Source organism: Chiloscyllium plagiosum, chromosome 18, assembly GCF_004010195.1.
Source record: "Chiloscyllium plagiosum isolate BGI_BamShark_2017 chromosome 18, ASM401019v2, whole genome shotgun sequence".
Classification (NCBI taxonomy): Eukaryota; Metazoa; Chordata; class Chondrichthyes; order Orectolobiformes; family Hemiscylliidae; genus Chiloscyllium; species Chiloscyllium plagiosum.
Genome location: NC_057727.1, coordinates 62,440,712 through 62,460,656, shown reverse-complemented (window position 1 = coordinate 62,460,656; position 19,945 = coordinate 62,440,712). Strand labels below are relative to the sequence as shown.

The 19,945-nt window shown below is 42.6% G+C and overlaps 1 protein-coding gene across 3 annotated transcripts in view; it reads right to left on the bottom strand.

Moving 5' to 3' along the window:
- The window catches only part of LOC122559128 (E3 ubiquitin-protein ligase RNF123), a 389,631-nt gene that overhangs the window by 122,657 nt on the left and 247,029 nt on the right, over positions 1-19,945 (bottom strand). For all 3 annotated transcript variants that reach the window (XM_043708460.1, XM_043708459.1, XM_043708461.1), the window contains exon 35: positions 18,476-18,560. In XM_043708460.1, the coding sequence (XP_043564395.1) occupies positions 18,476-18,560 (85 nt within the window). The remainder of the gene's footprint in view (positions 1-18,475; positions 18,561-19,945) is intronic.

The following is a 19,945-nucleotide window of genomic DNA, read 5'->3' as shown; positions in this document are numbered from 1 at the left end:
GGTGCTGGCAGGTGGGACTAGATTGGGTTAGGATAACTGGTCGGTGTGGACGGGTTGGACCGAAGGGTCTGTTTCCATGCTGTACATCTCTATGACTCTATGAACTGCGAATTAGGGTTGGTGTCAGTGTCATTTTGATGTTAAATGGGCCAGTTCATTGTTAGAACCAAGAACAATATCTTGCTAACACAGACAGCATGCTAAGCACTTCCGTTTCTACTCCTTATGTCACAGCAAAGGACAGGGTCAGACAGTGAGACAGATAATAAGCAGAATTCATGTAATTCATGCAGGGGAAATGGGGACAATAATTGAATTGCAAGCCAGTTTTTCATACTTCATGGATTTTCTGTTACAATGGTTTGAGAGTCTGCTTGTGCTTCTATTAAGTAGTGTTAAGTTTCTCCACTACCTCAGGTAATGGAAAACAGAACACGCATTCCCCAGACTTTGGAATTTACCACATCCAGAGTTCATTGCTAAGTTGGAGTTCTGTGAACCTGTGAGAAAACACACATGGGTTTCAACTCATGCTGATTATGGAACTGAACACCTTGCTGTTTACATACATAAAGCTCTTTGGGTAAAGGTCAGAGTGTAACAGAGTTCAACAGATCTCTGAAAGAGTCTGTTAACATGTCATACATGAATGCAGCATCTCAATTCTTTCAGAAATAATTGGGTCAGACACTAACTATCTGCACTCTACCCAACAAGTCACTATTGGAAGACAGAATAAATTATTAAGGACAAAGTTTCACTGATTCGCTCAGTTCATCTGAACTAGTGCCAACAAATTTCCCCTCTTCCCTTGGTGCTGATATTGGACCGACAGTACACATTCCAGATTCAGTCCAAACGCTTACAGAGTCAAAAGAGTCATACAGCATGGAAACAGATGCTTCAGCCCAACTTGTCTACACCGACCAGGTTTCCTAAACTGAACGAGCCTGTTTTGCCTGTTTTTGGCCCATATCCCTCTAAATTGTATGCGATACTCCAAATGTAGCCATACCAATGTTTTACACAGCTCTAATGTGACATCCCAATGTATTCAATGTTCCGACCAATGAAGACGACCGCGCCAAATACCTTCTTCACCACCATGTGATGCCACCTTCAAGGAACTATGCATTGCACCCCTTCGGTGTCTCTGTTCGACAACATTCCCCTGTGCCCTATCGTTAACTGTGTAAGCCTACCCTGGGTTGTCTTAACAATATCTCATATTTATCTAAATTAAACTCCTTCTGCCATTCCTCGGTCCACTGGCCCTGTTGATTAAAATCCTATTGCATTCTCAAATAACCTCCTTCACTGTCTACTATACTACCAATTTTGGTATCACCTGCAAACTTACTCATCATACTTCCTATATTCTCATCCAAACTGCTTCCATAAATGACAAACAACATTGGCACAGCCTCAGTCCTTGTGGCACAATGCTGGTCACAGGCCTCTACCAGCAAGCCAATTTTGTATTCAATGGTTAGCTCTCCCTGGACTCCATGTGATCTCACCTCACTAACAGTCTACCATGTGGAAGCTTGGCAAAAGCCTTGCTAAAGTCCATACAGACAATGTCTATCACTTTGCCTTCACCTATCTTCTTGGTCACCTCTTCAAAGAGACACAATTTCCCACACACTGACTATCCCTAATCAGTCCTTGGCTTTCCAAATGCACGTAGATCCTGTCTCTCAGACTCCCTTCCAACAACTTACCAACCAGTGACGTCAGACTCACCGATCTGCAATTCCCTGGCATTTCCTTGTAGCCTTTCTTAACTAATGGTACAAATTAGCCATCCTCCAGTCTTCCGGCACCTCACACGTGGCTGTTGATGGTACAAATATCTCGGCAAGGGACCCCGCAATTTCTTCCCTAGTTTCTCACAACATCTTGGGATACAATTGATCAGGTTTCCGGGATTTATCTATCTTTATACTGTTTAAAAGCTCCAGTAATTCCTCTTCTCTAATGTGGACTCTTTTCACAAATCATTGCTTATTTCCCCGAGTCCTCTAGCTTCCATGTCTTTCTCCACAGTAAGTACTAATGTGAAATATTGGTTTAGGATCTCACCCATCTCATAGTTCCACACACAGATGGCCTTGTCGCTCTTTAAGAAACTATTCTCTCCCTAGTTACTCTTTTGCCCTCAATATATTTGCAGAATTTCTTTGAATTCTCCTTAACCTTGTCTGCCAAAGCTAAGTCATGTCCGGTTTTTGCCCTCTTGATTATTTCTCAAGTGTAGTCCTACACCCCCCATACTCCTGAAGGGATTCATTTGATCCCAGCTGTCCACACTTGACATATGCCTGCTCCTTATTCTTGACCAGAGCCTCAATATCTCCAGTCATCCAGTGTTATCTAGTCCTGCCATCCTTGCCTTTCACACTAACAGGAACATGCTGTCCCTGAACCCTTGTAATCTCACTTCTGAAAACCTACCACTCACCAGACATCCCCGAATCAACTTTTGAAAGCTCCTGTCTAATACCGTCAAAATTGGCCTTACCTAAGAACTTTAACAGGTCCTAGTCTTTTCCCTAACGATTTTGGAACCAAGAGAATTATGGTCACTGGCCCGAAAGTGCTCTCTGACTTCAGTCACTTGCCTTATTTCCCAAGAAGAGATCAAGGTTTGCCCCTTCTCTAGAAGGGCCATCTACATTGATTGAGACGTCTTCTTGAACATACTTAATAAATTCCTTTCCCATCCAAGAGCTTGACACTATGGCAGTCCTTGTCTATGTTTGGAAAGTTAAAATCCCCTCTTACAACCCTATTATTCTTACAGCTATTTGAGATCTTCCTAGATAGTCTATAGAACAATCCCATAGTGTGGACTTTTTGGGCCTAATGACCTGTTTCCACACTGTAGAGATTCTATGATAAAAGTGATCACCCCCTTATTATTTGTCAGTTCCACCCACATAGCTTCACTGGATGCCCCATCAGGAATATCCTAAGTATTGCTGTGATGTTTGCCCTAATCAAAACGTGACTCCCCCTCCTCTCTTGCCTCCCCTATGTCTTTCCAATAGCATCTGTACCCTGGAACATTGAGCTGCCCATCCTGTCCCTCCTTCAGCCAGGTTTCTGTAATAGCAATGATAACCCAGTCCCACGTTCCTATCTAACGCTTGAATTTATCTGTCTTACCTGCCAGGTTTTTTGCATTGAAACAAATGCAGTTTCATTCATCAGTCTCTCCTTATTCTTTGCCGGGCTCTTGCTTGCTTGCTCTATTTAAGCTGGTCTCTAACTTCTGTACCAGCCTCAACCTTCTCTCGTCTCACTACTGCTTAGGTTCCCCTCCCTGCTCCAGCTCCTCAGCCAGAGGATTATTACCTTGAGATCCTGCTTATTAACCTCTTGACTAATTCCCTATATTCACTCTGCAGGACCTCATTTGTTTTTTCTACCTAAGTCATTGGTGCCAATGTGTACAACCATCTCAGGCTGTTCACACTCCCCTTTGAGAATTTGCTTCGTCCTTGAGATGTCCTTGACCCTGGCACCAAGGAGGCAACACACCGTCCTGGAGTCTCACACACAGCCACAGAAACACTGTCTAGATAATCCCCTATCTTAATTGCTCACTTGGACTTTGCCAATATCCTGCTTTACAGCATAGCCAGTCATAGTGCCAAAGACCTGGCTGTTGCTGCTGTTTTCTCCTGAGAGGTTACTCCCCCAAAGTATCCAAAATGGTATACTTGAGAGGGGAATAGCCACAGGAGACTCCTCCACTACCTGCCTACCTCTGCTGGCGGTCACCAATCAGATTGAAACCGCAGTGTAACACTTCCCTGAAGCCAGTACCTATCGCTTTCTGCCTTCTTTGTGTTCCTCATGGCATCAACTCCTCTCCAACAAATCCATGCGATCCCGAAGGAGCTGCAACCATACAATTCCTGCAAACATAGTTGCCAGGGATAGTAAACTGCTCCATGATCTCTCACATCTGACAGGGGGAACATACTACTCTATAGGTTTAGGGTGAGAAGGGTAAGATATAAAAGAGACCTAAGGGGTAACCTTTTCAGGCAGAGGGTGGTATGTTCGGCATGGACAAGTTGAACCGAAGGGTCAGTTTCCGTGCTTTACATCTCTATGACTGCCATCTCTGCAGAACAACTAGCAGACTTAGGAGGCGAAACAAAAAAGGTCTTACCTTACCCGTACCTTGTTGCTCGCCCTCCTCAACAAAACCTATTATTCAACTAGGCCCTCTATTAGATCTAAACAGCAGCACTTCAACCACAAAGCAGCCCCTTGCAAAACTGGCAACAATGCCTTCATCCCCCTCGACTAAACTGTCACACTTAGCTCAACTCCCAGCGATTGCACTCTTTGCCAGTCGCTTCTTGCAGCGCTTTGTAGAAAGCCTTGCAAAATATGATCAATGAAAGCCAAGTAAGGAATTTCTCTATAACCATACATGTGACACAATGTTTAAAGCCACAGTCTGTCTCATCAGCTCCAGGTCACTTGGCAGTAGGTTGTCCATTCTCCCTCGGTTGAAATGTTTAATGAGATGAAACCAAGCCTGCCCGTTTTGTGATTACAATGCAGGTCATTTACTTGTGTTGAAAGGGTAAATTTAATCAGTTTTTACCTTTGGTCCCTCGAGAATGGGCAATCTATTGCCAAGTGACCTGGAGATGATGAGACCAGACAGGACAAGTCTCTGATCTTCCCTTCGTCCTGCAGCTCAGCCAAATGGTGAAGCAGGTGAGAGCAGGACCTCACTGTGACACCTGTAGTGCTGTCATGCTGTGTGATCAGGACCATAGTGCATTGCTATTTGTTACTAGGAATATCTCTACCAAATAATTTTCAAAAATCATCCAACCTTGCTGAAAGGGGTTGCTTTGTGAAGCTCTGATGGATGCTATGTGGAGATTAAGTCTAATTTTGGCAGGCAACATAAATTAATTGGGAGTGAAACCATTTTCTGTAATTACAATATGTTTAATTGGTTATGTTAATTAGAATTTGCATACAAATGAGGTTAATCAGGATTAGGCATTTCAGATAATGCAACAAAGTGAATGTCATTACATTGACACCAATAAGTTTGCAAAGTCAGATCACTCCAAGTCTTCACAGCTGGCATGATTAGAAAGCTAGGAACATCATATTTCTGACTACAGCCTTGTTCAGGGCTGTGGGGCCTTGTAATGACAATCCCATTTTTGCTAGCAAGCAAATTTACTGTAATTAATGCACCAATTCAGGGAAGCATTTTCACTTCATTCAAAATACCAGCAACTGCTGTCTGCCTTCCCTTCCACAAACTGGTGGACCCTGCTCAAGACAGAACTCTGGAGTTTTATGAATTTCTTTTCAGCCTTGAGGTACAGTCTTCAGCTTTTAAAGAGAAACTGACCTTTTCCCCCACAATTCTAGTTTCAATGGACTAGACAAAACAAAAAAAAAACCTCAAGTTTGACCATTGATTGATATGGAGCCCTGTTCCTGCTTCTCATCATCCTTCTGATCAATTGCAAGGTATGCGCTTGCGTCTTCCACGGCTCCATGTTTCATCTTTCTTGCATTCAGTTCACTTATACTCCTCTTTGAAAATGCTTTTCTCTAGTCAGAGAAATGATTTATACAACTTTTAACTCCCAAAACATTGCCTTCTCAGAAAACTTTCAGAATCTACAGAAGTTGAGGTTAACCCAACCCATCAGCTTGAAAATTCAGGTTGAGTCGGAATTATGATGATGAATTTTCTGAATTACTGTTCTTGGTCATTTTGATGACATTTTTTCCCCTTGTTCTAAAACACTGCCTTGCTGACCAGGAACACACTAAAGCCTTTAGGAGATGCACTGCCAAACAACTTGTCATTAAAGGATCTTGACCAAAAACATTGACTTCTCCACCTCCTGATGCTGCCTGGTTTGCTGTGTTCTTTCCAGTCTCCTGCTTGTCTATTATTTACCTCTCCAACTCTCACTAGATTGATGGTTTTACCATTAGTCTCTCAGAATTATATTAGTGCAGCTCTCCTTGATGCCACGTTCATCAGATACGGCCTTGATGTGAAGGGAATCACCCCAGCCTCAGCTATGGAGTTCAGATCCTTCGGACTAAACTATAATGGAATCAGGAAGCAGGGGGGTCTTGGGATAAGTGCCTCTGATGTTGACAACACCCTCTGTCACTTTACCAATGATTCAGAGTGGACTGATGGGACCATGATTGTTGAGTTAGATTTGACCTGCTTTATGTGGACCGTAGAGGCAAGAGAATTTTTCTACTTTAACAGTTAGATGCCAGTGTGCGGCTGTACTAGTAACAGACAGGACAGAGATGCAGCTGGTACTAGAGTACTGTTCTTCTGCATTACACTCAGAAATTTATTGGAATTCCTATAGTCACATTCAGTGTGCATAGCCATCCCAACAATGTGCACTTAATTTAATAGCCAACAACTGGTTTTTCTGATGATAGGGACCTCAAAAGGAACCTGAAAGGGATCTTCCACTTGACGCCTCTGGTTCAAGATGGCTTCAGTTGTCAGTTGTTAGGTTCTAGCATCAATGATGGAAATGTTCATGGAACCCCTACTGCTGGTTAGTTTTTTTTTAATAGCCCAGCATCATTCACATTTAATACCCTGCTTTCACACATTACAGTTCTCAATGATATAGTGAAATGGATTTTTAATGATTCTCAATCACTCAAATATTTGTCACATAGTCAGCTAATGAATGAATGTATCCATCATCCTCCAGCTGCAATGGAAATTGAGGACACTGGGTGCATGATGTCAGAAAAACCTGAATGCATTTGCACATACATCAAGAGAAAGGACAGACCCTCACCAACTCCCACTGACACTTTTCCACAATGGCCTAGCTTCTATTAATGACTTGGATGAGGGGATTGAAGGATGGGTCAGCAAGCTTGCAGACGACACAAAGGTTGGAGGTGTCGTTGACCGTATAGCGGGCTGTTGTAGGCTGCAGCGGGACATTGACAGGATGCAGAGATGGGCTGAGAGGTGGCAGATGGAGTTCAACCTGGATAAATGCGAGGTGATGCATTTTGGAAGGTCGAATTTGAAAGCTGAGTACAGGATTAAGAATAGGATTTTTGGCAGTGTGGAGGAACAGAGGGATCTTGGTGTGCAGGTACATAGATCCCTTAAAATGGCCACCCAAGTGGACAGGGTTGTTAAGAAATCATATGGTGTTTTGGCTTTCATTAACAGGGGGATTGAGTTTAAGAGTCGTGAGATCTTTTGCAGCTCTATAAAACTTTGGTTAGACCGCACTTGGAATACTGTGTCCAGTTCTGGTCGCCCTATTATAGGAAAGATGTGGATGCTTTGGAGAGGGTTCAGAGGAGGTTTACCAGGATGCTGCCTGGACTGGAGGGCTTATCTTATGAAGAGAGGTTGACTGAGCTCAGACTTTTTTCATTGGAGAAAAGGGAACCTAATTGAGGTATACAAGATAATGAGAGGCATAGATAGAGTCGATAGCCAGAGACTATTTCCCAGGGCAGAAATGGCTAACACAAGGGATCATAGTTTTAAGCTGGTTGGAGGAAAGTATAGAGGGGATGTCAGAGGCAGGTTCTTTACACAGGGAGTTGAGAGAGCATGGAATGCGTTGCCAGCAGCAGTTGTGGAAGCAAGGTCATTGGGGACATTTAAGAGACTGCTGGACTTGCATATGATCACAGAAATGTGAGGGTGCATACATGAGGATCAATGGTCGGCACAACATCGTGGGCTGAAGGGCCTGTTCTGTGCTGTACTGTTCTATGTTCTATGTTCTTCAAACCTGCAACTGAAAGCGTGCTGGGAATCAGCAACAGTGCAACAATAGGTCCATCTACTGAGCAGAGCAATCACGGGGCAATGCTGCACTGCAATCAAGTAAGTTAGCAAAACAGTACCTCTGAATTCATCAGCAGGCTGAAAAATTAGCAAGAGGAGTACAGATTTAAAAGTATTGTAGTTTATTGTTAAGGGTGACGCCCATCAAACTCAGGTTTTGAATGCACATATGTAAATGCACACATGGGCTGAGTAACATTGATGAGTTATGAGCACGAACAGCTGGGAATACGATGCAGCAATAATGAAAATAGGGTTTAAACTGAAAAATGCTAAGGAGCAGGTGCTTAACGGTAGAATCCCTACAGTGGCAGAAGCAGGCCATTCGGCCTATCAAACCCCTCCGAAGAGCATCCCACTCAGATTCACTCCCCTTACCTTATCCCAGTAATCCTGCATTTTTCCATGGCTAATCCACCTGGCCTATACATCCCTGGACACTATAGGCAATTTAACAAGGCCAATCCACCTAAACTGAACATCTTCAGATTCAAAAGTACAAAGTTCAATGTGCAAAGGTACAAATCATTCAGGGAAAATAAGAATGGAAAAAAAGAAAGACGGCTGGCAGTATCGATTAAGGAAGCCACTACAGTGTTGGAAAGAGAGATTCTCCTTGAATAAGCAAAGTCAAAATCCATTCAGTATGATTGCATGATTGGGGCATTGTACAGGCCTTCAAATAGTGACAGTGAGGTAAAGGGATAAGCTTGCAGCAAAAGCAATAGTAGTAGGTGACTCGATAGTAAGGGGCAGAGACAGGCATTTCTGTGGCCGTGAACAAAACTCGAGGATGGTGTGTTGCCTCTCTGGTGCCAGGATTCTGGATGTCTCTGAGCGGGTGCAGGACATCCTGAAACGGTAGGGAAAACAGACGTAAGTCATTGTCCACATTGGCACAAATGACATAAGTAGGAAGAAGGAAGAGATCCTGCGGAGACAATTCAGGGAGTTAGGCAGGAATCTAAAAAGGAAGAGTACCAGAGTAGTAATCTCAGGAGTACTACCTATGCTATGGGCTAATGAGACAAGGAACAGAGAGAGAACACATTTGAACATGTGGCTATAGAGCTGGTATAGGAGAGAGGGCTTCAGATATATGGATCATTGGGATGGCTTCTGGGGAAGGTGGGACCTGCACAAAAAGGACAGGTTGCACCTGAACTGGAGGGGAACCAATATCCTGGACAGGAGGTTTACTTGAGCTCCTCGGGAGGATTTATACTAGTGTGGCAGGGGGGTGGGAACCAGAACAACAGGCCAGTAAGTGGAGGGACTGGGGACAAAAGTGAGACTGAGACATGCATAGTGCAGAATAAGAGCAGGCAGAGGGAGGTCATTGGGCTCAGAGGGACTGGAGGTCTAGAGTGCATTTACATCAATGCAAAAAGTATAACAGGTAAGACGAATGAACTAAGAGCATGTATTACTGCATGGAATTATGATGTTATTGCCATTACAGAGACATGGTTAAAAGAGGGACAGGACTGACAGCTCAACATTCCAAGTCACTGTTTTAGATTGGACAGAAAGGGAAACAAAAGGGGTGGGGGAGTTGACTTGCTGATTAGGGATCACATCACAGCTTTATTGAGGGAAGACACATCAGAGGGATTTTGCAGTGAGGCACTATGGGCAGAACTCTGAATTGGAAGGATAAAATCACAATATTGGGAGTTTTCTATTGACCTCCTAAAAGCCCATGGGAGACAGAGGAGCAGATTTGTAGTCAGATATTGGGAAGGTGTGAAAAATAGGGCAGTTGTGGTGGATGACTTCAACTTTCCTCGTATTGACTAGGAACCCCCCTAGAGTTGATCAAATTTGGCACTGGAAAAGGCACAGCATGTCAGGCAGCATTTGAGGAGCAAGAGAGTCTACATTTCGGCCATAACCCTTCTTCAGGACCTAAAGAAGGGTTATGCCCGACACATCAACTCTTGCTTCACTGATGCTGTTGCTTTTCCAGTGCCACACTTGATCAACTCTGACTCTTTAGCATCTGCAGTCTTCACTTTCTCCTTGGGACTCCCTTACAGCCAGGGGCTCAGATGGAGAGCACTTTGTTAGATGTGTCCAGGAGGGCTTTTTGAGAAAGTATGTTGACAATCCAACCAGAAAGGAGGCCAAACTAGACTTAGTATTAGGAAATGAGCCAGCACAGGTGATCTATGATCCAGTAGAAGAGCATTCTGAGCTTAGTGAACATAAGATTTCAAGTAACCATAGACAAGGACAAGAGTTGCTTTCAGGTGAGGGTGCTTAATTGGGCAAGGGCCAATTACACCCAAACTGGACAAGAACTGGAGACTGTTGATTGGGAGGAGTTATCTGCGGCGAATCTACATTTGGCATATGAGAGGCTTTCAGAGATCAGTTGATGAAAGTGCAGGACATGCATGTCCCTGCAAAATTGAAGGATTGGAATGGCAGGATTCAGGAACCATGGATGACAAGGGAGATTGTAAGCTTACTCAAAAGGAAAAAGGAGGCATACGATAGATCTAGACAGCTACAAACTGATGAAGCCCTTGAGGAGTATAGAAAAATTAGGAATAAACACGGAATTAGGAAGGCTAAGAGAGGCCATGAAGTGTCTTTAGCAAACAGAGTCAAGGAGAATCCAAAGGTGTTTGTGCATGTATTAGAAGAAAGAGGGTAGCAAGGGAAAGAGTAGGCCTACTCAAGGACAAGGGAGCAAAGTTACGCACGGAGCCACACGAAGTGGAAAGATCCTTAATGAATACTTTGTATCAGTGTTCACCGAGAAGGACATGACTGATGTTGAGATCAGGGATGAGTGTGTAAACACTAGAGAATGTCAATACTTTGAAGGAAGAAGTTTTGGAAAAAATTGGACTAGTTAGTGACAGGCAGCATGGTTTTGTACAGACAAGGTCACGTCTCACCAATCTGATTGAATTTTCTGAAGAGATGACGAGGATTATTGATGAGGGAAGGGCTGTGGATGTAGTTTATATGGACTTTAGTAAGGCATTTGATAAAGTCCGACATAGCATATTGGTACAAAAACTAAAATCACATGGGAATCGGGGTATGCTGGCTAGATGGATACAAAACAGGCTTGGTCATGATGATCGGCACAGGCTTGGAGGGCTGAAGGGTCTGTTCTTGTGCTGTACTTCTCTTTGTTCTCTGAAATGCAAAGTGTTCATTTACTGCAGCAGCCATTACCACTGCCTCCATGTGTAAAACTTCTCACAGTCCCTAATTAACATTGGCACTTTTGTTATCACTATTTTCTACTTATTTGCATTTATGTTAGATACTCTTCTCACCCCATACTCTGCGCTTTTCTCTCTCAACTCCCCCTGCATTTCCCCTCTGAACTATCCATATTCAGCCTTAGTATCACTTGTACTATCAGCCTGACAGCTGGGATGCATGTGCTATTCCAGCTTCATTTTACTCTCAATCCCTTCTGAAATCTATTGAATTCTGGTTTTTGCTTATCTTACTATTGCCACTAGTAGGAACAGACTTTGGCTGTACACAAACCATCTGCTCTTTTAATGGCAATTGTTAGTTTTATCTGCTGATATTCAAACCTGCTTTACCTAAGGAAATTCATTTACATCCCACTGAAACTTGTTCTCCTTTAACTAAGTAATTTTACTCTGGATTAGTCTCTGTCTTTTTGGTTAACTAACTTAAATGTTGTGATTCTTTGGCTGCCATTTCGGAAAATTCTGTCCAATTACTGTGAGAACGGATAGATGCAGGATTGAGTGCAGGGAGTACAGGCATGAGAATTGCAAAGTTCCAGAATTGTTCCTAATGCAGCTACATGCTGTCTTTTTCCTACTTCAACATGTCCCCCATGAATTTGTTGATAATTATTTTAAGGAGACATGCAGACAGATAATCATGGGACAGAGAAAGCACGTTTCAGCTTTGTTTCAGCTATTCATCATATCAACAACAGTGCAACACCCCCTCATTGGAGTATCAGGTTTACTTGGTTGAGGGTCAAATCCTGCAATGGAACTTAGAAGCAAAAGTGATACTGACTGAGATACAATTAACAACACAACACAGCTACAACCCTGATGCTGTCAGTCATAAGTAATTCAGATCTTTGTTCTGGCTTAATTACAAAACAATCTGAAGATTAAACTTCATTTTGTCCCACAATGGTGCAAGTTGCACATTACAAACACCTCAAAGTTTGAATGCCCATGTGTATTAGCAACATCCTTTTAACAATTCATGACAGATTGCACACAGCCCAAAACCTGGGTACTTTGGAAACCAGTTGAAATCCCATTGATGGTTAGGTAACCAAGATGGATATATTAACAGCTCTGCATCCTAGAAACTGCACTGCAGGGAAAGGCAAGATCTTTGGTCTGCAAATGAGATTGAGGCGAGAGCAATACAGAACTCACATGCAATGGACAAACACATCCTTGTTCATTTATCATGAATATCAACAGCACCCAAGTCTTGCATTTTGTGAAGTCAAATCAAGACAGGAGTTTCATGGTGAATGGTAGGGTCTTAAGGAGCATAGTGGAACAGAGGGACCTTGGAGTTCAGGTGCACGGTTCTCTGAAAGTGGAGTCACAGGTAGACAAGGCAATGAAGGAGGCTTTGGCACACTGGCCTTTATCAATCAGGGCACTGAGTATAGAAATTAGGAAGTTATGTTGCAGTTGTACAGGATGTTGACGAGGCAACACTTGGGAGTATTTTGTTCAGTTTTGGCCACCTTGCTATAGGCAAGATTTGCCAGGACTCAACAGTCTGAGTTACAGGGAGAGGTCGGACAAGCTAGGACATTTTTCTTTGAAATGTAGGAGACTGAGCGGGGATCTTATAGAAGTGTGTAAGATCATGAGAGGCATGGATAGGGTGAATGTCTTTTTCCCAGGGTTGGGGAATCAAGGACTAGAGGGCATCAGTTTAAGATTTAAGGGGAAAGAATAGAAGGGAACCTGAGGGACAATGTTTTAACAGGGGATGGTACGCATATGGAATGAGCTGCCAGCGATGGTGGTTGAGGCAGGTACATTAACAATATTTAAAAGGCATCTGGATAAATACATGGATCGGAAAGGTTTAGAAGGACATGGGCCAAATGCAGGAAAATGGGGTTCGCGTGGATGGACATTTTGGTCAGCATGGACCAGTTTGGGTCAATGGATCAGTCTCCATGCCATAGGACTCTAAATCCACTGTTTTTATAATGAATTTTTTGTTCAATTACAGTAAAAATCTGCACTAAGAAAGATGCTGGCCATATCTGGTGTATCAGAGATTGGAATTAGTTTCTGATCTCAAACAACAACTGCAGTGAAAACAAAGGAATATGGACAAATACTAATTTACACCACAGCAGATGAACCTTTACATAAGTCACCTTGTGGGAGCTTGCTGTGCGCAATTTGGATGCTGGGTTTCTTGAGCACCAGCAGCATCTACACCTTAGAAATGATTAGCTGGATTCAGAAGAGATTCTAGACAAGTTCTTCCCTTGAGTTTTTTTCTTACACTACTGAAAGCCAGCTCAAAGACAAACAAGTAAAGGCAAAATATGTTAGATGCTGGAAATCTGAAAGAAAAACACTGCCGGAGAAACTCAGCAGCTTTAGCAGCATCCATGGAGGGAGACAAGTAGAGTTAATGGTTTGAGTCCAATATGACTCCTCTTCAGAACTGAAAGGGATTGGAAAATTATGGTTTTTTTCAAAATGCTGTTGACAAAAAAGTACTCTCTTTGCTTCAAACAAAAGCAAAATATTGTAGATGCTGGAAAGCTAAAACAAATACAAAAACAATCAGTATAATCTAGTCATAGTTATACAGCACGGAAACAGATCCTTCGGTCAAACTCGCACATGCCACCAAATATCCTAAACTGATCTAGTTCCATTTGCCAGCATTTGGCCCATATCCCTCTAAACCCTTATTAGTGTACCCATCCAGACGCGTTTTAAAATATTCTAATTGTACCCATCTCTACCATTTCCTCTGGCAATTCGTTCCATACACGCACCACCCTCATCATGAAAATCTTGCCCCTCAGGTCCCTTTTAAATCTTTCCCCTTCACCTTATCTATGTTCTCTAGCTTTGGACTCTGCCATCCTAGGAAAAAGATCTTGCCTATTTACCCTATCCATGCCCCTCATGATTTTATAAACCTCTATAATGCCATCCCTCAGCCTCTGATGCTCATGCTGAAAATTAAAAATAAATACAGAAGATTGTACAGATGTCCATTTCTATTGACTGTTCAATTTGCTCATCACAACCTCAGAGTTTAAAGTAATTAGGCCAGGCTGGCATTAACAGCAAAATTATGACTGCAATTCGACTAATCACACAACTGATAATGTGATGGTCTCTTAGTTGGTCAAGTCTTACTGGCTCACTTTCCCCAGTGTAGTCAATCAGCCTGACATTTACTGTCGAACCTCATAAATGGTCAGGTATCAACACTGTGTCATTCTTAACAGTGATTAGCTGCAATTACACAGAAGCACTGAATCACAACGTGCATCACACGTGGTTTTTTTTTTAGCTGGGAGGGGGAATGTGAAAGTTCTCTGCCTATAGGAGCACAGTGAAGGCACAGTAGCTCACTGTTGCCTCACAGTGTTGATTCCTGTCTCAGGCAACTGTGTGTGGAGTTTGCACATTTTCCCCACTTTTACATGGCTTTCTTCCAGCTGCTCTGGTTTCCTTCCACAGTCCAAAAAATGTGCTGGTTAGGTGGACTGTCTAGGCTAAATTGCCCACAGTATCTGGCAATGTGCAGGCCAAATAGTTTGACTATGGGAAATGCAGAATTATCAGGGTCTGAGAGGGATGTTCTTTAGAGAGTTGGTGTGGACTCTGTAGGTTGAATGGCCTGCTTCCACACCGTATGGATTTTATGAAAGTCTATGAAAGGAGCATTATAAGAAGGAAATGAGAAAAAACTACAGCGCTGGTATGGGCACTGGAGGTGACAAAGATGTTGACTAGATCCAGAGAAAACAGCAGATACAGGTACTTTGTTACTTAAGAGAATATTCAAGCAGCAGGGAAGTAGGCAAATTTGATGCCTGTCCGTATTGTTTGACCGATGCAGAGTAGTGCAATACTAAACATTATAGTTACTAAGCTCCACCAGTATCGACATTCAGAAACAAGGGGGGCTTTGACAAGTATAACACACGCAAAGCCTGCACTCGCACCTCTACAAAGCGTGGACAGCAACCTGTAAGTGCAACATTTTAGCCTGGGAATGGTGACTAACAGAGGAGATCAAAAGAACGTTGAGAAAATCGAATACACATCAAAGCAGAAGTGCTGATGAAAGAATCTCAAACATCAGAAAATACTAGAAGTATTCAGCAGGCTGGGCAGTATCTGTTAAGTGCAAAACGCATGGCATTTTCAAACCTATTCCTATTTTCAAATAGATACCGCCTGACCTGCTGAGAGTTTCCAGTATTTTCATATTTTTATATCATTCACCACAGGACTAACTCATGTTGATCAGTTGATAACTCACATTTAACTTACATTATCAGCAGTGATTTCTTGTGGTATTATCTCATTGACAGTAACCATACCCAGGACAGCAAGAAGCCTAGAGAGTTCCAGACATTAATTTGTCACAATGCTGTGTCTATCTTTCATATCAGAAGACGAGATCAAGTAAGACCTTCACCAGGACACCAAGTGCACTGCAAACAGTCACTGTACTGCTGTTAGATTCAAGGATTATATCATTTGTGTTCAGCATGGTGCAGTGAAGGAGATTCCAATTTATAATTGCTGCAATATCCTTCACACAAGCAACTGCAATGATCAGATTCACAACACTCCTGTTGTAATACATAGATACTGAAATGAACTGAGCTCTAGTTTTCATCTTATACGGTGTAGCATCTCATTGCCAATCTTTTACATGGCATTACTTCCATCATGGTTACTCATGCGATCAGAAGCATTCACTCACTGCCGCACAATCAGCGTACTGGCTTCAATCCATATGCAATTTGAAGTTGCCAGAATTATTCCAGAAATTGTTTTCCTGAGAGCAATGCTTAAGCCTTAGCCGAAAGCACACCTCATAATGAAAAGATCAGGATATTGTTGGGTATATTCTGAAAAGTGCCCTTTCAATCTTAATGCATTCATGCTTTCAAACAGGGATTACTAAATTGATGCCAGGTTAAGCCTCTGAGGATCAGACAGCACACATCCGAGCATATTAAAAGGATGAGTAAAAGAAACTGGGGAAACTAGAGGACTGGGAATGGTGACTAACCATTAGTCGGAATTGTCCCAGTAATCGGAATTGTAGAAAATCCTACATAATCCCCTCTTCCTCTCTTGCAATTTCACAGAATTCATGATCGTGGACAAATGATGTAAAGACACAACAGTTATACAAGTAATGGGAAGAGGCTGCTTTATAAGCATGCTTATCATCAATGAAAATACAGCCTACTTTCAATCGTCAGCAAAGTGAGATAAAAGGTGCTGTCAACATTTCTAACAAGCTGCATTTACGAATAGACTCCTAACCAATACACAGTGTGAGTTCCAGAATGGTTATAGCAAAGGATGAGGTCATTTGGCCAATTCTATCTGTGCTGGTTCCCTGAAGAAATAATTCACTTACTCTGCTCTCCTGCTTTCTCCCTGTAGCCCTGTATGTTCTTCCTTTTCAAGAAGCAATCCAATTTCTTTTTAAATGTCTTGATTGAACCTACTTCTGTCACACAATCAGGCAGTACATTACAGACTCTAAACACCCACTCAAAAATATGTTTCTCTTCCTATCTTCATTGCTTCTTTTGTCAATTATATTAAATCAAATCTTCCAATTCTCAATTCTTCCACCAATGGACACCTTTTCACCATCTGTTCTGGCCTGACCCTTCATGATTTTGAATACCTCTAACAAATCTTCTTTCAGTCTTCTCTAAGGAAAACAGTCCCAATTTCTCCAATCTATCTACATTATTGATCGCCCTGATCTCTGGAAGCATTTTCATGAATCTTTCCTACAGCTGCTCAAATGCCTTCTTATCCTTCCTAAAGTGTGAATATCATTGACTAGTTGAGGCTGAGCCAGTATTTAATACAGGTTTAATGGAACCTTGTTTTCGTACTCTGTTCCCCAATTAATAAACCCTAGAATGGAACGTAGGAACAGATAATGGACATGCAATCCCTCAAGCCTGTTCCACAGTTCAACGAGATCATGGCTGATCTGTGGCCTAACTCCATATACCTCTCTTTGGCCCCTATCCCTTAATACCTTTGCTTCGCAAAAATCTATCTCATTTCTAAAATTAACAACTGATCTAGCATCAGCTACCATTGGAAGAGAGCTCCAAACGTCAATCATCGCTTGTGTGTAGAAGCATTTCCTAACATTGTTCCTTAACATCTGGCCCTAATCTTTAGACTAAGCCCAAGTTCTAGGATCTTCAACCAGTGGAAATAGTTTTATCTACCTTGTCTCTGTCTGTTAATATTGTGAAGACTTCAATCATATCACCCTTAACCTAAATTCTAGAAAAACAAGGCTAATTTGTATAATCTCTCTTCACACCATAACTTCTTAAGTCCATTCTTATAAACATATGTTTTAACTCCCTCCAAGGCCAATACATCCTTCCTATGGCATGTGCCCAGACCAGCACAAGTGGGGTCAAACCATAGTTTTGTATAACTGCAGCATAACTTCTGCATCTTTGTACTCCAGTTCTCTAGGCATACAGGCCAGCAATCCATTGCCGAATATTTTATTAATCACACCCTCAGCTAGTCTTACCACCTTCAATGACTTATGCAAGCGGACACCAGCTCCCTCTGCTCCTGCACCTGCTTTTCATTTGTATCCTTTGTCTAACACTGACCTCCTTATCCTTACACTTCATACTTCTCTGCATTAAATTTCATCGGTCATTTATCAGCCCTTCCATCAACCTGTCTATAGCCTTTTGAAGTTCAACATTACCCTCTTTGATATTCATACTTGTTTTGTACTGTCTGACAATTTTGAAACTGTGGTCTGTTCACCAAGATCTAGGATGTTATTATATAACCACCTTCAGTTGTTTCACTGATAATATTTCATTTAACAAGATCAAAAATGGGAATGTCTTCTGATAATTGCATCATGTTCAGCACACTCTCAAATCTTCATATAATGAAAGAACTGTACCCACATAACATGAAGAACAGCTTAGATTATGCTGCAAGTAACACCTGTGCCGCAAAAAAGCCAGGCAATGACCATCTCCCAACAAAAGGGCGATGGGAGCAACTTCCAGTCAGTAGCTGAGTCATTGCTTCTGACAGAGCTCTGTTAAACTCTGACACTGTTTGTCTCGATAAAATCCGTTGTCAGACTACACTATGAATAATTGATCAAAACCTCAGGTTTAGCTCATCAAGGGTTGTCCCGTTTGCTCTTTAGCCAGGACTTAATAAGCATTTTTTGTAAACTTGCTTAAATAGAATAATAAAACATGAGGGGGGGGGGGGGGGTGTCAGCATGCCACCATTTAAAGTGTCACATCAAGATTCAACATTGCTCTTGTTCAACCTTTGTCAAACTCTATCTTACCCCTGAACATCAGAGTCAACCAGAATTCGGACAAGAATTCCCGTTACAGCTACGAGGATTGGGTAATGATCCACACTTTCCAAACCTGCGGGAAGATGTGTAAAATGATTAAGAAATACATTAATTTCTCCTGTTCAGTGACCCCAGCCTCCAACACACTGCACTGATTTACATCAAAGACTATGTAAGATCAGGGCCTGAACTGAAGTGTAAAAGCAGCCTTCAGCTAGCAGCACTTTAAGATGCAATGCAAGTTGAAATTACTCAGGCATTTTACTTCTGCTCCAAATGGAAAGTTCCTAATTATTTAAAATATAAATTGACTGGTTCAGATATGTCCTAACACAAATCCAGTGCATGCTGTGGTCCAGAGGTAAGGGCACTATCCCTGTGCCACAACAGCCCTACAGAAGTCCCACACACTGACCATTTACACTACTAGCGTCAGCCAGTGGGAAATTTCTAAGATTGTTACGTTTCAAATGGTCTTTTTAATTTGAGGTACATGGGAAAATGAAGAGAGTCATGTGATCTGTCATGAATTCTATCTACCGACAGGCCGGGTGGTTTGGTTACCATAAGGACAGGGCAGGGAGAGCCTCAAGCAAGAGTTGCTAAAGGTTAGGTATAAAACAGTCATGACTGAAGCAAATGCAAGAGCAGCTGAGCCTGATTGTGGAAAGACTTTCTGTCTGAGAGATTTTGGGGAGAGAGGGGTCTGGCATGAAAGGAACCATGGACAGCTGCCAGTGTGGTCAGCACAGTGTGGCCTTCCTGTAGACCACCAGGCTGAGTGCAGGACGACAAACTGCTTTCTGGTTGAAGAGATGTTTCATGTGGCCCAGGCTAAGGGGATGTGAGGGACAACATCTCAATGTTAGGACTCAGTTAAATAGAAGGAGTGAACCTGCTGGAAATTGGGGGTGATGTTGGACTAGTTCATATAAAAACTGCAATTCTGCGGATAGAAATTAGAGACGTAGTACTGTGGTGTAGGATTTTGTCATGTTAAACAGTTAAAGAGGGATATCAGTTAAAGAGGGAGGGGAAGAGTTGAAATGTTGGGCCACAGGGCGGTGTGGTTGATTGGTGCAGGTGTCCCAGAGATGTTCCCTAAAGCGCTCTGCTAGGAGGCGCCCGGTCTCCCCAATGTAGAGGAGACCGCATCGGGAGCAACGGATACAATAAGTGATATTAGTGGATGTGCAGGTAAAACTTTAATGGATGTGGAAGGCTCCTTTAGGGCCTTGGATGGAGGTGAGGGAGGAGGTGTGGGCGCAGGTTTTACAATTCCTGCGGTGGCAGGGGAAGGTGCCAGGACGGGAGGGTGGGTTGTAGGGGGGCGTGGACCTGACCAGGTAGTCACGGAGGAAACAGTTTTCGCAGAAGGCAGAAAGGGGTGGGGAGGGAAATATATCCTTGGTGATGGGGTCTTTTTGGAGGTGGCGGAAATGTCGGCGGATGATTTAG